Source organism: Haliaeetus albicilla, chromosome 9 (genome assembly GCF_947461875.1).
Source record: "Haliaeetus albicilla chromosome 9, bHalAlb1.1, whole genome shotgun sequence".
Taxonomy (NCBI): domain Eukaryota; kingdom Metazoa; phylum Chordata; class Aves; order Accipitriformes; family Accipitridae; genus Haliaeetus; species Haliaeetus albicilla.
The window spans coordinates 37,786,191-37,800,805 of NC_091491.1; the positions used below are offsets into that span (position 1 = coordinate 37,786,191).

The following is a 14,615-nucleotide window of genomic DNA, read 5'->3' on the forward strand; positions in this document are numbered from 1 at the left end:
TAACAAATAAGTGAAAAGTTCTGATATTTCAAGGTTTAATTACAAAGACATAACAAATCTAGGTTGTTTTTTTTTTTTTACCACCCTTAACTTTTCATGCAAGCTATTTAAAAGAAGTGATTAAAACACAGGAGAAAGTTGACTTTAAGATGATTTCCGTAAGCTTTTGCTTACTGTACATCAGCCCTGCCAAGGGAAGCAAACTGCGGGGCGGCAGTCCGAGCCCGCTGCCACAGCCGATGCTGTCCGAAACCGGGCAGCCCCCGGGAGAGGACCGCGATTTCCCACGGACAAGGAGACGGGGGGGGGGGGGGCCTACAGAAACCAGCTCACCAGTTTCAAACCAGTGAGAAGGAATTTGGCATTCACCGGGACGGTGCTTTAGGTCGGAAGACCGGCAGCCTGCCGACGCACGGCACGGGTAACAGCCTGGCTGGACTTCAGCTTTCCAGGGGGTGGACCGGCAATCTGCGGTGTATTTAGCTCGGTCTAAGAAAAGATTATGCCGTAAACTGCTGAACTGCACCAGCGAACGCTTCACAAATAACGCAAAATCATTCCAAGCCAGAAACATCCCAAGTTAAATTCAGGGCTCTCGCTCCTGCTTCGGGCTGCAGCAACACCACCGACCTGCTAGAAAAGGGGCCACATGAAGACTGACCTTTTCAATTAAGAAAACTGCTGGTAGTATCAGAAAGAATTAAAACATTTATTGGGCATAAATATATTACATATACACTACAGATACAGTTAAGTCTTACATACATAGTGTAGTATTTGCAAAATCTATACATTAAAATTGATATGGCAGTTTTAATACAATGCATATGAAATAGTCTAAAATTTACAATACAAGAAAACTTATGATTTTTTTTTTTTTGAAGTTGAAAAGCTTGGAATGTATGTTCCCATAGTGAGGTAAAAACTTTTTTTTTTTTTTTTTTTTTTCAATTTAAAGAACTGTGCAAGGATAAGGTTCATACACATTCAGTTAGGGCACTTTTCAATCGTGACACTGAATACTGAGCTACTGTAGCCAACAAACAGGATTAGAAAACATTTCAAGTTCATAAAGAAAAAGGCAGAACAATATAAAAACCATCTCTCCTTCCTTAAGGGTTTTCAATATTTAGTGTTTCATTCTACCTTTTTGCTGTTGTTGCTGTTGACAATTTCTTTGAGAGCAGAGAGCCCCCGGGTTGGATTCAACGCCTGCTGCTGCTGGATCAGAGGGCGTACAGATGTACGGGCAAAGACAAGGCATCAGCGAACGGCGGGTCAGCGGTAATGGCAATCAGAACGGGAACGGGTTAGCATCTGCCATGCTTTATTTTTTTTTTTGTTAATATATGAATGACAATCAAATCACTATGGCAGAATATATAAACTAAAAGAATGTCAAATGAACTTATTTAGGGCCTATCCCAACTCCTACAGAATAATTCCTCTGATCACCTCAGGGTTGGACTGGGCGGTCTCGTTAGCGTGATTAGAAGGGACACTAAAAACTAGCAATGACAGAAATGCTTCAAGTGTAACCGATTGCTCTTCTCTACACTTCTGCTCACTGCTTTTAGTATCATCTGTATTTCAAACTTTCAAAATTGATCAAATCATCTAAAGCAAGATGGTTTTTTTTCTTTTTTTTTAATTAAAGCAGTTTTTTTTTTTCAAAAAGGTGTCAAGCTCGGATTTCATAGCAGCACTGCTGAAACAATATTCTAAAAATAAAAAAGGGAATCTATTCAAATTTCTGGGTTTCCAAACTAGGAGTCTTTTCATCGCTTTAAAAAATACACTCTTTTCCCCTCCATTGAAAACAGTTGTATATGCTTCGCTCACAAAATACAGATGCAAGGTCACAAAGTTTCATATCACAAATAAATTTAAATAAGATGTAAATAAATTTGACAAGCCATGACTTTGGCAAAAACAAAAAAATATATATATTTAGCTCAATGCCATTAGTTTGCAAGGCTAAATTAAACTAATTATAGTCAATAACAAAATACAGAACATTTCTAATATTTGCTACATCTAGAGAGGCACACAGAATAATTCATTGATCTTAGCACTTCCTTTCCAGAGATGATTATGTTTTTGGATACATGTAAACGTTTGAATCACTGATAATGGGGTTTTTTTTGGCATTTAATGTACTAGATGCTCCCATCTTCAAAAACACAAAAAAATGTAAGAAGATTAATAATACTAGGAATGCTGCCAGGTAGAAAGTTGACCTAAAGTACGACAGTATAAAACAGACAAAATATAACATGCTATGGGGAGGGTGGGGAGGGGGATTAGTACATAAGTACACTTTTTATTTTTTTTTTTTTTACAATAAATAAAAGATTGCACTGTAATTGGTATTTAAAGTACTGTATGCAGTATATAGTATAAATAAACCTAGAACAAAAATAATGTTGTTTTTTCCCCATTACTTTGGTTAAGGGACTATTATGCTAGTACAGGACACTGAATCTTAGACGATGGAGACAGAGCACAAAATAGCTAGGACAAAAGCAAAACCAAGTAGCAAAAATATACAAAAACAAGAGGCAGGGAAATACACTGTGTCTGTTGCACCCTTTTGGAATCTATTTGCACCTCCAGCTCATTTACGTCCCTGAGGTACTCGCACAATGTTGACTTAATATAAATAACCCAATGACTCAAGAGTTAAAAATCTAGTATCTCGATGGATTAAAATGTGTTTCTGGGAAGGGGCAGGCAGGAGGGGGGGCACTCCCATCAGAGCAGGGCCTATTCCTCTGCAGGACTCTCGTCTGAATTTTGCCGTGTACCAAGTTATTTCAATTAGTCCTGTGGTAAGAATAGCGTAGACACCCACTTAAGGTATTTCAAAGAAACAGATGTCATTTCTGACACCTCCAAGAAAGTTCCATAAAATGGACACCCCTCCAAAAAATAATAATAATTAAAAAAAGATCAACTGACAGTAAAGTTTGCTTACCTTAAGTGTAAATCTCACCTAATTCAGTAGAGGCAGTAAGCTGTCACCAGCTCTAATCATATAAATCAGGCTGAACATAATAGAATAATATCTAGTATTAGATTAGAAGTAGTTATATACAGTGACAAACAGACAAGTTAAAGCAGCTTTTAAATAGCTGAACATGGGAATAACTAACTATTGCACAATGCCCTCTTACTTAAAATTACTGCTAGGAATCAGAATGGTAAAAAAAAATCTATAATGCTTCATAATTTATATGCAGTTTGGTTATCTGATTTCTTATACAGGCAGTTTATAGTGTTGTAACTGTAAAAATAACAGATAATTAAAAAGGTTTTTTGACTGCAGGATATCGTTCCGATTTAAATGCACTAAACAGTTAAAATAACAACTTAGGTTTTATCTTGAAAAAACTGGGGCAAATGTAGTGAATAATTCATAGGCAACATTGCTAATACTGTTCAAGGAAAACCTGTTACTGTTGACTAACACTGTATTCTAGTCTTACCACTATACACACTTGTGACTAATGTTTAGAAGGAAAAAGAAGAGACAAAAAAGTGACTCATGATTAAAATGTCCTAAATAGTAAGATAAAATAAGAGACTGTACGAACTTCAGTGAAAAAAACAAAACAACGTTGAAAAGGCAAATTGGTGACAATTTTGAAACTGTGAAGGAAAAAAAAAAAAAAATCTTGCTTTTGGTATCTGGTTTGCTTGATTCTCCAGTTTGACCGCTTCCTAGTTTTGAATTTCAAAAAGGTGCATCAAAACACTGATTTATCTTTCTTCAAGCTAGAACTGTAAAAACAAGAGAAGTATATAAAATGTATGGTAGAACAAAAGGATTTCAAAAAAAGGAATATCTGAATAAATGTGTGGATTATAATGCGTAGCATTAGTTAAATTGGTATCTCAAACTTCCATTGAATTCTCTACTTCATAAAGAAGTATTGTAATATACAGGCGAATATAATCGACAAACTTGCAAAGCCAAGAACAATGAGGGCTGCAAACTGTTCATCAGTAGGAATCATGCTCTTTATCTTAGGATCATCTATGCTTCCCATTTCTCCTGCAAGCATGATCTCATTTCGCTGAAGCATAAAGGCAACGGATGGGCTGAAAGGTCCACTAAGTTCCTGTGAGGTATCCAAGCACCGGCGGCAGACGCAGACGCGAAACCGATAGTCTGTGTTGACTTGAAGGCCTGAGATGTGGAAGGTGGTCTCTTCTCCCTTGTACACCTTCAAAACAAAACGGCAAGCACAGTCACGTACAAAGAGCAAGACAACCTCCTCCTCCTTCCATAGCATCAAACAATTTAAAGAAGTAATAGTGCCCGATTTCGCAAGGATTTGAGCCAGAAAGTTAGGTCAAGTCTGAGTCTCCTAAGGAAACACTTCTGCAGCTCTCAAGGGAAGGAACTCACTAGGTCAATGCAGGTTTTGGAAAATCGGAAGCACGTGGAATACTATCTAAGAAATGTCCAACCATGAGAGGTCTCAATGCAGAGCGTTCAACAGAGTCAACGCACACAAGGACTGACAAGACTTCACATAATACAGCAACCGTAAGACGTACTCATCTTTTGTGGGTGTCATAAATACTACAAACATATTTCTGTACTCTTAAAAATGTGACTATATGGCTAAAACATGTCTAAGACATAAGCACCGTGTTTGGCTCCAAAAGGAAGAAAACCTGCAAACTAGAGTTATTGGAAGACATTCACTGTGCAATTGTAAAACCGGTTACAAGTATTAGTTTAATGTACTTTCCCCTCACATTTCTCTCAAGAGTCAGCAATCTTGCCAGAAATTACATTTTCAGTACTGTGGAAACAATAAAATATGATTAAGGTATAAAAAAGCTCCTCTTGGTTGCATTACATCTGGTTCTTTAGCAATCCAAACCCATTATGTATTTATGCTAATCAAATGTAGGTGCCGCATGACTCTGAGAGCATGAGTCACACTACGAGAAAGAAGAGAGATAACGGAACATCTAAGAGACAGTTTTGTGACTTAAATGGAAAAAGACCACTGGAAACATTTACGAACTCTGAAAACAAATAACCAGTCAACAATCTATATAATGGAGGATTGTTGAAACTGGTATTTTATGAAATAAAAAAATGTGTCACAAAGTGCCTCTGTCTGCTGGAAAAAAACCAAACCATCCTGAACTTCAGATTCTTTTTCCCCTGCTCATTTAGCCAGTTTCCTTCTCCTCGCTGCAGGAGCAGAAGGTTGAGAGCATCTCTGCTCCCCCGGAGGTAAGAACTCAACTTAGAAAAGGGTAAGAAGAGGGAAATTGAACCTGAGCCGATAGAGGACTTCTTGTGCATTACTCCGGAGTAAGAAATACAAGAGGAAAAAGAAGAGCCGTGCTCAGCTAAACACCACTTGAAGAGTCCAGCTTTCCTGCCCATGCTTGCCCCTGAGACTCATCCCTCTGTTAAAAAGCCAGTCGCTGATTTCTTGAGAAGGTCTGGGACAAAAGATTAAGGTTTTTCTTTCGTTCGTTTTCTCCCCTCCTTTTAAACTCTCACAGTTTTTCCAAATATAGTTTGAATGATGGTGACTCCAAGTTTCCAGACTAAGTAGAAATCCTTTAACCAGCTCGTGTTTCTTGGCCCCAAGGCATTAATCAAGAAGCAATGCTTAAACAAAATGACATTACCTTTCTCAAGTATGCTCGGCATTCACAGGAAATTCACTCTAGCTCAAGTGACAGGAATAAACCAAACTCATACTGTAAATCTCTGTGATTAACCACAGCTATGCACTGCTGCCTTTCTTGTCATCTTGGCTTGTCTTCCAAACGCCAGTGAGAAGTGAGTCAGTAAGTTACGGTAATACAGGAATTGCAGGGAAAACAAAACTGCGAGTGCTGTAGCAGTCCACAGAAATAACGCGATGGTTGAAACATTTGTTTGCAAAGCATATCTCATCCCAAGAACATCTCTGCCACTCTATTTTCCAACGGCAACTCCATTTCTAATACCCACCTGCTGCGGGCAACTGTCCTCCACCTACTCCACCACCAGTGCTACATCTTGTAGGCGGTTAATACTTCGGTTTACTCCCAAACAGAAATGATCATGCAAAGAAAAGTTGCATGCATTTGGCATGTAACTGTACATTCAGCGAGTAACTAAAAAAGGACGCGTTCTTCCACAGGACCAGAGTCAGGATTCTTCTACTTGGAGGACTTACCTAACTCCCATTTCTTTAGACTCTGAGACATGGTAACTCAAAGCAGCTATCCTTACAAAAGAACTGTAAGCGACATATGTTTTCTGGTGCTGTTGTGATTATTAATTTCATTTCAAAATGTATAATCATAGGAGCTCTACATGCCTTTGCCATAAATGAACCTTTGCATCCAATATGACCACTTCTAAAACAAAATAAAAATCCAGTAGAATCCAAGTAATGACATTTAATAAAAATTTTACAATCTAAGCTTCATAAATTACATTTAACGGATACTAGGGATGGGATATATACAACCTGTCTTTGTACTGAAAAAACCTGTCCAGTTAATTGGTTTTTTTACTTGTTTTCTTCTGTCAGGGTGGTGAATACCAGTGTAACTGGAGGCTAAGTTTGGCTAAATCAAAGACCTGCATCTTCATTACAGTCTAATAAATATAGATGACCAAGTTCACTCAAGCCAGCTACTCAACAGCACTTCTCAGAAAAAGGCCAGACAGTCAAGCGAGAGAAGAGTGCATCTTTAAAGAAAGTTTGAAAAATAGTCAAAAGTACACCGAATACATGAATTAATATTCACTAACGATCAAGACAAAACATTTCGCGTGCTAGAGCTAAGAAGGTGGTGGAAATTGTCCTGCTTTCAGTGGTTTGAGGAGTATTGAGCACCAGTGGACCTATGTCCTTTCTCAGTAACAGGTAAAAAATTATCGTGCTTAATTGTCCTTCACTTCTGGCAGTAGCCTCTGTATCCTCCATAACCGGCTGCAGTGAACACCTTGGAGATGCTACTGGCTCCAGCTCACGTTTGCCTGCAGTAGTGTCTGTAGGAGCAGGCTAAGCCAATGCAGGATGCCCTCAGCACAGAGATACATGCTTGGCTGTGACCACAGTTACGCTCTGTGAACGGACTTCGCATATGCAATAGAGAAAAAAAAATAAAATTGACAATTCTGGAGAAGGTCTTTAAAGTTGCTAAACAAATATGAAACCAAATATAACTGTATAAAGCAGCATAGTTTTTTTCATATGGAGCACATTATGCTTTTGTGGCCAACAAGTCAAAGTAAAGTGGCGATCCAATTTATCACTTTCACTTCCTAAAAACAGCTTTTCTATTTAGGCACCTGAGAATATAATAAAAACAGGAGCTTTTTGCCTGGTTCCCTCAATGAAAATATCATCACAAGTAATAAACTGCTGCTGAAGCCCTTTATGGCGTTTGATCCTACTGATTGAGCTGGACAGCTCAGAGAATTCCTGTAGGCAAGTATTTCTCAATTTCACAGATGTCATTAAAGAATTCCATCCCCCCTCCATCTTTTCCAATAATAACAATGACAGCCACAATTGCCCTTTAAGCAACACACTGGAAAGTGTAGGATAACCTAACCTGGCTGCTGCACTCCATAGCAATGACCAGTGTATTTAATAATTAATAAAAGCCTATTCTGTATGGTGATAAGAAGATGAAGAATCAGAGGCAGGATAAATCTATTTACAAAGCACGCCCACTTGAAAGGTTTGATTTCTTCTAAGTCATCTAACAGATTTCTCTTCAAGAAACTGGTTTATTATTTTATCCAAATTCAAAATCAGTTTCACTCACTCCACTGTTGAAATGCTCATAAACCCTTAAGAGTTGTGTGGACAGCCTTGGCTCCTAAACAAAGCAAACAAGAGTCCCTAAGATCACCTTCCGCAAGGTGGGCTGCACTGAAAAAACTCTAACAAAAGGAAATTATTTGCTCTGTCTCATGACACAAAATTGGCATCAGGAGGCAGAGAAAATACTCAATGCAAGTAGCACTAATAATAAATGCCAATGCATACTGTACATTAGGTTGTATTTTGGCATGCAACCAGAACAAGTGCCTTTGACTTGCTATTTAAAATAGAGAAGGAAAACCAATTTTTTTGCTGATTGGAGCTTTAAACAAATTAACAGTGCACTGAATGGGTTTCAGAGATTGTGTGTCTACAGAGTCTGAACCAAAAAAACCCAATAGTAAAAATTTGAGCTCGGTAAGACGGACCGGGTTCTTCCAGGCGCCCACCTCTCGGTGCAGACCCGAGCAGGCTTCCCACTGCATTGCCGGGGGATTTTTTACACACCCAGTGCATCCCACCCATATCTTTTCTTCGTTTGGAAAGCGTTTGGGGACAGTTTTCTCCCAGAAGAGATGTGGCAGAAGCTGATGAAACACCATTGCCTCCAAATTCTTGGAAATTGCAAAGGTAGAACATTTTGCCTCACTGGCAAACAATTTAAGGACAAAGAAGCTTTAAAGCTCAGCTCTCATTTCCTGCGGTCAGCTCTTACAAAGAGCTGGCTCCTTGGTGATTCGATCCCCAGAGCTGCTCAGTTGGGAAACTAAAACTTAGAATGACGAGTGTTACGACTGTTATCCCAAGCTTCAGCTCCTGCTAGCGCTGCACAACCCAGCCTGCTCCCCTAACTCCAGAGGAAAACTGTGCAAAGCTGGAGACGATTTTAACGCGCTTTAGAGCTAAGTTCTGACTGAGTAAGCTTTGCTAGCTGAAAATGCAAGAAACAGAAAAACAAACCTGGGCCACCGATTCCTGGAATCTGCCGTGATTTACATCCTGATTCGTAAACAAGGAAAATGTGATTTCCTAAACAGAATTGTCATATGCCATTGCTTTTCTGAAGTATCCAAATAGATAAAGCATACAAATACACAAAAAGGAACACATTGCTTGAGAAACAGGAAAAGCAGTAGTTCATATTTTTTTTTAAACACACTTTTTAGGGAGCTAAACTGTTATCTGTTTAGCTCCTGCAAATCCAGTTCTTCAGACAATTCCCAGCAGAGAAATATTTACGATGTGTTCTCCCAGAGGAGGGCAGGGATAGCTATAGCCCCAGTCTGGAAAAAAAAAAAGAGCTTTTGAGTACTTTGATACCACCTCTGCTAGGTCAAATGATGGAAAAGCAGTGGCTTTTGGGATGTGGAGGGCTGCATACATCGGGCTACAGGGGGAGGGAGACAGCTCGGGTGTGATGATCTAGAAAGAAACTATAGCTTTACCCAAAAGCACGTCAGTGGCTAATGTTGCAGCAGGCGAAGGAAATGCTGAAGTGATTTAGCTTATTTTATAAATTAATGAAGATGTTTATTTTCTGTAACTCAAATTTGTTTCTACAGCATAAGCGAGGTGCAAGTACAGATGGGTGGTCTGCTCCTAGGAGTTCTTACATCTCTCGAGAGCTTCATCTCTAGGATGGCATACACAGCGATAGATTAATAAGGAGCTCAAACTTTGAGAGTTAACGGATGGCAGTAAGACTGTTTTCTCCTATTAATGTTCCATTTCATAGTGACTTTTCTATATTTATTCACTTTAGATACAAAACACACTAGACAGGTGTCACAATGCCCTACTTTATACCGGTCCACAGGCAGTTCCAGAAAAATCAGTGCCGTGTACTAAAGAGTTACGCTGTGTGAGTAAGGGAAGTGAAACATGGCCACTTATTTCAGTGTGTGCCTGGCTCTGGGCCAGGATAAACTGAAGCAGACTACTTCATGCTTAGTCAGCACGAAGTGCCCAGGTGGATTTTTTTCTTCTATTAATGAAATTAATATGGGAGAACATTGCATTCTGCACCTTCTGAAGGGCTTCCTAGCAAAGAGCTGGATCAAGATCTGTAACGTAAAATTTCCCCAGAAAGAGGAATCGAGTGTCACATTGGTGCCACCTGAGTAAGGATTTCCGTGAGCTTTCTTATCGAGTCCAGGGAGACTCTGTGCTCGACACCGTGCCGCTCCTGTGCAACTGTTCCCCAAATAATCACAGGATATAGCCATGTTTTGAAAACTCAAACACAACCATCATAAAAAAGTTCTAACTCAGTTTTCACAATAAAAGGATCTCCCTTTCCTGGGCGGTTATTTGGATGAAAAGACTAAAATCTACTATGTAAAGCCTACAACATTCTCAACATTCTTGTCAATATAACACCATCACACCGGTTTAAAAAACATAACAGAGTATGAACGCTAAGGCAGTATCGTAAAAGCCATATTGTCATCTTCCTAATAAGTTTGTCAGAATAATGGTACCTTTGCAAAATTTCCTGAGGGAGAAACATAAGACATATAATCAAACATTCTCCCATTCTCGTCACAAAAAATAGATTTACATGCATCATCATCTTGATTTCTGCCGTGCATAGTCACTTTTACAGATGGTAATGCTTAGTAAATGCTTTACCCTTTAATTGGTTTGTTCTGCTCCAGGATATACCTGCACATGAACTTACCCTCATAAGCTTTTACTCATTTAAACACTGAAAGCAAGGATTCAGAATGAGGAAACTGCTTTGGTCGTCTAACAGCTGTGTTCATCTGAAGGAAATCGACTGGGAGTAGACACAGAGACGTGGCTCCATGGGTTTGTAACATGTCTTCCTAGTTAAAACCGCTTAATGTGTTGCCTTAAATAGTTGCCTTTAAATTGATGCAAATAAAGCGATCTGACTATTGACAGGATTACAGCCTTGTAACACAGAAACAGTTTTGTATGTTCATTAGTTGAAAAGTTTCAATTTTAAGGTGATTTTAAAAGTGGTTTTTTATTCTATGAAACTGATCTGTGTTTGGGCTGGTGTAAAACACGTCATCCTTATGGATCCCTTCCAACTTAGGATGATCTACGATTCTATATTGCTAAGCTGAAACAACTGTGTCCTGAAAGGTGAGTGAAGGGGAAAGCGTCTGAGGATGAGAGACCCTATACGTGATATGAAGTCCTGCACAGCCCATAAATGACTTGAAAGAGCTATTTGTTACATTTATTTCCATGCCAGTGGGACATAAAAAATGACTTCACACAGCTATTTATCTCCTTATCCAGCTTTACTATCCCTGGATGTTGCAAAATGCACTGGCGACTGCTATAGAAACCCAAGTCACTTAAGACACTGTTCTTTCTCATGGGTGTATTTAACAGCCTGAAAAATCTACAATATTCTTCATTTGTGCAACCCTTCAAAACAATTTGCAAACCCTTTCTAATACAGTGTGCCCCCTGAGATCTATGTAACTTGCAGGGAATCAAACAGATTTAAAAGTAAATTTAGGACTGGCGCTTCAAATGTAATTAACATATCACTAACATTACTTTTCAGCTAAATAGTGGCAAGTGATCACCTGCATGCCACAGCAAAGGTAAAGTGAAATGCGTTAGCCAGAAAAATCACTGAAAGACGTTTATATATTTTATCTCCTATTGACATAACAGGAGCTAAGAGCATGCACACAGCTACTGCAGCTCGGCTAACGGACAGTACGTCAGCGATGTGCCCCAGTGTTGAGATGACAGCCATGTTCATGATGAAGACAAATCATTTTGATGGGCAAAACTGATTTCCGAGTAGGTGAAACAGTGGAACTCTCCCTCTTTTCCATGGCTGGTTATCAGCCAGCCCAACTACAGAAGACACAGTGTCAGCTTTGAGCATCCCAGCCGGGAGCTTCTTCTAGTGAGTTACTTGTGAAAACTCAAGCAAAACACCCCTCATCAGCATCATGCTTCATGAGAAATGAAGAGCTTCAACATAAGACCCTGAAGGTACTTTTTACTTCCTTTAACGCTGGGTTTTTTCATACCACAACCTCTTGACTGCGAAAATTAAGCCATCGCCTACCTTAAAGGAACAAGAAGCCATGCTCAGTTCTCCCCAAGGACATCCAGAACATTTTAAGTGCTTAAGCTACGCTTACTGAAGCTGTACATGAAGGTTATATATCAAAGCTATTTTGTAAATCAGCAAAATGGCTCCACTTATCCACTTACCACTGACATGATGAGGCCAACACAGTACACAGAGGTTTTATTACCTATACCAGCACCAAAAATGTTTCCTGACAGAAACAATAGTTAGGTTTCTGAATCTTTAGCACCCACATGAGTTTTCTTGCATTTATGTTATTTTTGATAATTCGTGAGTTCACAGTCAAAAATAGACTGAAGAGGAGCAAAGACAGTTGCAAGGAAAATACCACCTTACTCATATTTTTAGGAGTTTAATTTAAGGTTTAACATATCTCATTCCTTAATTTGGACTTATTTGGAATCCATATGAGAATGAAAGAAAGGACAGGGAGAAGACAGGGCACACATGAAGTGCACTGTAAATCACAGTCACGAGGTGTGACAGATGAAATAAAAGATCTAGCTGTGAATGAACTGTTCTGTTTCAGGTGCTCTGGGGAAATGTCCACTTGTGAGCTCTAATCAAGACACACAAGGAAAAAAGGATCAGCCGTACTTCATTCACCCTGCTTCTGTAGTGCAAGGACGGACACCGTTTTCTGTGGGGCAGCTGATACACAGCAGCTACGCATCCACGCATCGAAACCTCAGACAGGACTGGGATGGCTGAAGAAACCAATTAAAAGTTGTGTCCTTGACTGAAATCCTTGATGGAAGGTCTTGGAATTGGCTTAGTGAACGAGGAAGATAATCTACCTACTTCATCTTCTCATCTTCAGACAACGGTTAGCACCAGCCACTTCAGAAGAAAGCACGGGTGGACAGAATTGTAACTTTTCAAAGGTTAGTTCAGTTAGAAATAGTGATTAACTGTGGACAGAGTGCAAATCGCTCCAGTAAGATAATGATGTTCTATATACTCCCTCAGGGGAGAAAACAACCTATTACAGCCCTTAATTTTGACTCAGCCTTTACCAAAGTTCACCTGACACATCACCATAGGGTGTAATTGAATACAATAGAACGAAGCAGCACAGCGAATGTTCAAAAACATTTCCATTATGTCATCCATTCAGCAATATTAAAACGAGACCATTTTCCTACCTGCTTGTATTCAGATTCTCTTCCAACCAGTACCTGCAGAACATAACCAACAGGATCTCCCTTCATGGGTGGGACCATTTCCCAGGTAATTTCACAGGCGTTTCCTCCCAACTGTGTCACTCGAGGGGCTACAATAAAATGAAATGTGTTAACATTTAATATACAAACTGCGTTGAAATCTTACTCATTTTACGTGTAGTGTGATATATACGAAAACATTTTAAAAAGAGAACTTCGGGACATCACAAGGGTTAGTAGCACATAGTCTGTACTGTATTTATGTGGCCAAAAAAATCAAATTACCATCACCACTGGATGAAAGAAGTAAAACTGCTAAGTCACTCAAAAGTCTCATGTATTTCAGGACAGCCTTGCCTGATTAAGCAGTTCAGGATTCTTGTGGTATTAAACAATAACAAACACTATCCACCAGAAAACTGGGTGAAATTTAGAGCTGATTAACAAGCTTCTAAGAAGTTTACTGTAGGACCCAGATCACTTCTGCAGAAGGACAGTAAGCTGTTAGAGCATCCCTCATCTGTCAGCTGTGCGAGCTGCTAGAAAGGGGGAGTGGACGTGATAGAAAACTTTGAACTTTTAAAATTCAATTGCAATGCTGTGCACTGATCTTTTCAAAGCAGAAGCCAAGGTGTGAATTACACTGGCACTAATAGAAGCAGTAATTTCGTGAAGTCCTGAGCAAACACCTGTACCAGTGGAGACGCCTGCATATTCCTCCCATGCTACACATCGTTGAAAGAGCGGAATAATAGAAAACATTTCATTCAGGAAAAATGAGGGAAGGGATGTGAGAATGGAAGCTAAATTATCTTCTGTATTAGAGATTAAGTCCAGCCTGGGAAGCAAAAGTACAAGCATAATTTTAAAGACTTGGACTGGTATCTAATTCTGAGCCTCACATTCAGATGATCAGACCTGCTACTTCTAGCCAGGCTTAGGGTAGCGCTTTCACTAGAACTCTAGAGAAATTAAATTTGTCAGCTGTTACAATGCTGCTGTCCTTGGGAGAGGACCCCTCACCAGCTGAAAGCCAAAAGATGCTGTACTATGCCTGACGGCAAGCTTGCAGGTGAGCTGAGCAGAGTACTAACAGAGGCAGCATGTTCATATGTACAACTAAGCATCTGCCACTGGAAGGCATTAAAACAACGGTGACAGCATCCAGGGTCCACCAACCTCTTGATCAGGCAGAGCAAGCAAGCGCATGATAAAAAAAAAAAAAAAATGAAACCGGGAGAAACAACAGCACTAGCACTTAACCAAGTGGTTAATGTGTGCACGTGCAAGGACACGAGCTTGTTAAAGGCAATCTAGATTCCCAACCCTACAAAAACAGACAACAGGAGAGTGTATCAAAGAAACAAATGCTGCCGCATACATTACATGAATTTCAGACTAATTCGTTAGCACCCAAGGGGAACACATGAATCATACGCAGATCCAAATGTAATCAATATCCATTTGCTTCTCTCTGCACACCTGCCAGGGTTGAGAGACCAATAATAGACGCCTTCATCTCGGCTGACAGCAACATTCTCAATTATT

At 39.6% G+C, this 14,615-nt stretch overlaps 1 protein-coding gene across 2 annotated transcripts in view; it reads right to left on the bottom strand.

Moving 5' to 3' along the window:
• Positions 1 to 685: 685 nt before the first annotated feature.
• The window catches only part of FNDC3B (fibronectin type III domain containing 3B), a 210,119-nt gene continuing 196,189 nt past the window's right edge, over positions 686 to 14,615 (bottom strand). For both annotated transcript variants that reach the window (XM_069792717.1, XM_069792718.1), the window contains exons 25-26: positions 13,050 to 13,177; positions 686 to 4,229 (exon numbers count right to left, since the gene is read on the bottom strand). In XM_069792717.1, coding sequence (XP_069648818.1) covers positions 3,918 to 4,229; positions 13,050 to 13,177 — 440 coding nt within the window. In that variant the 3' untranslated portion in view covers positions 686 to 3,917. The remainder of the gene's footprint in view (positions 4,230 to 13,049; positions 13,178 to 14,615) is intronic.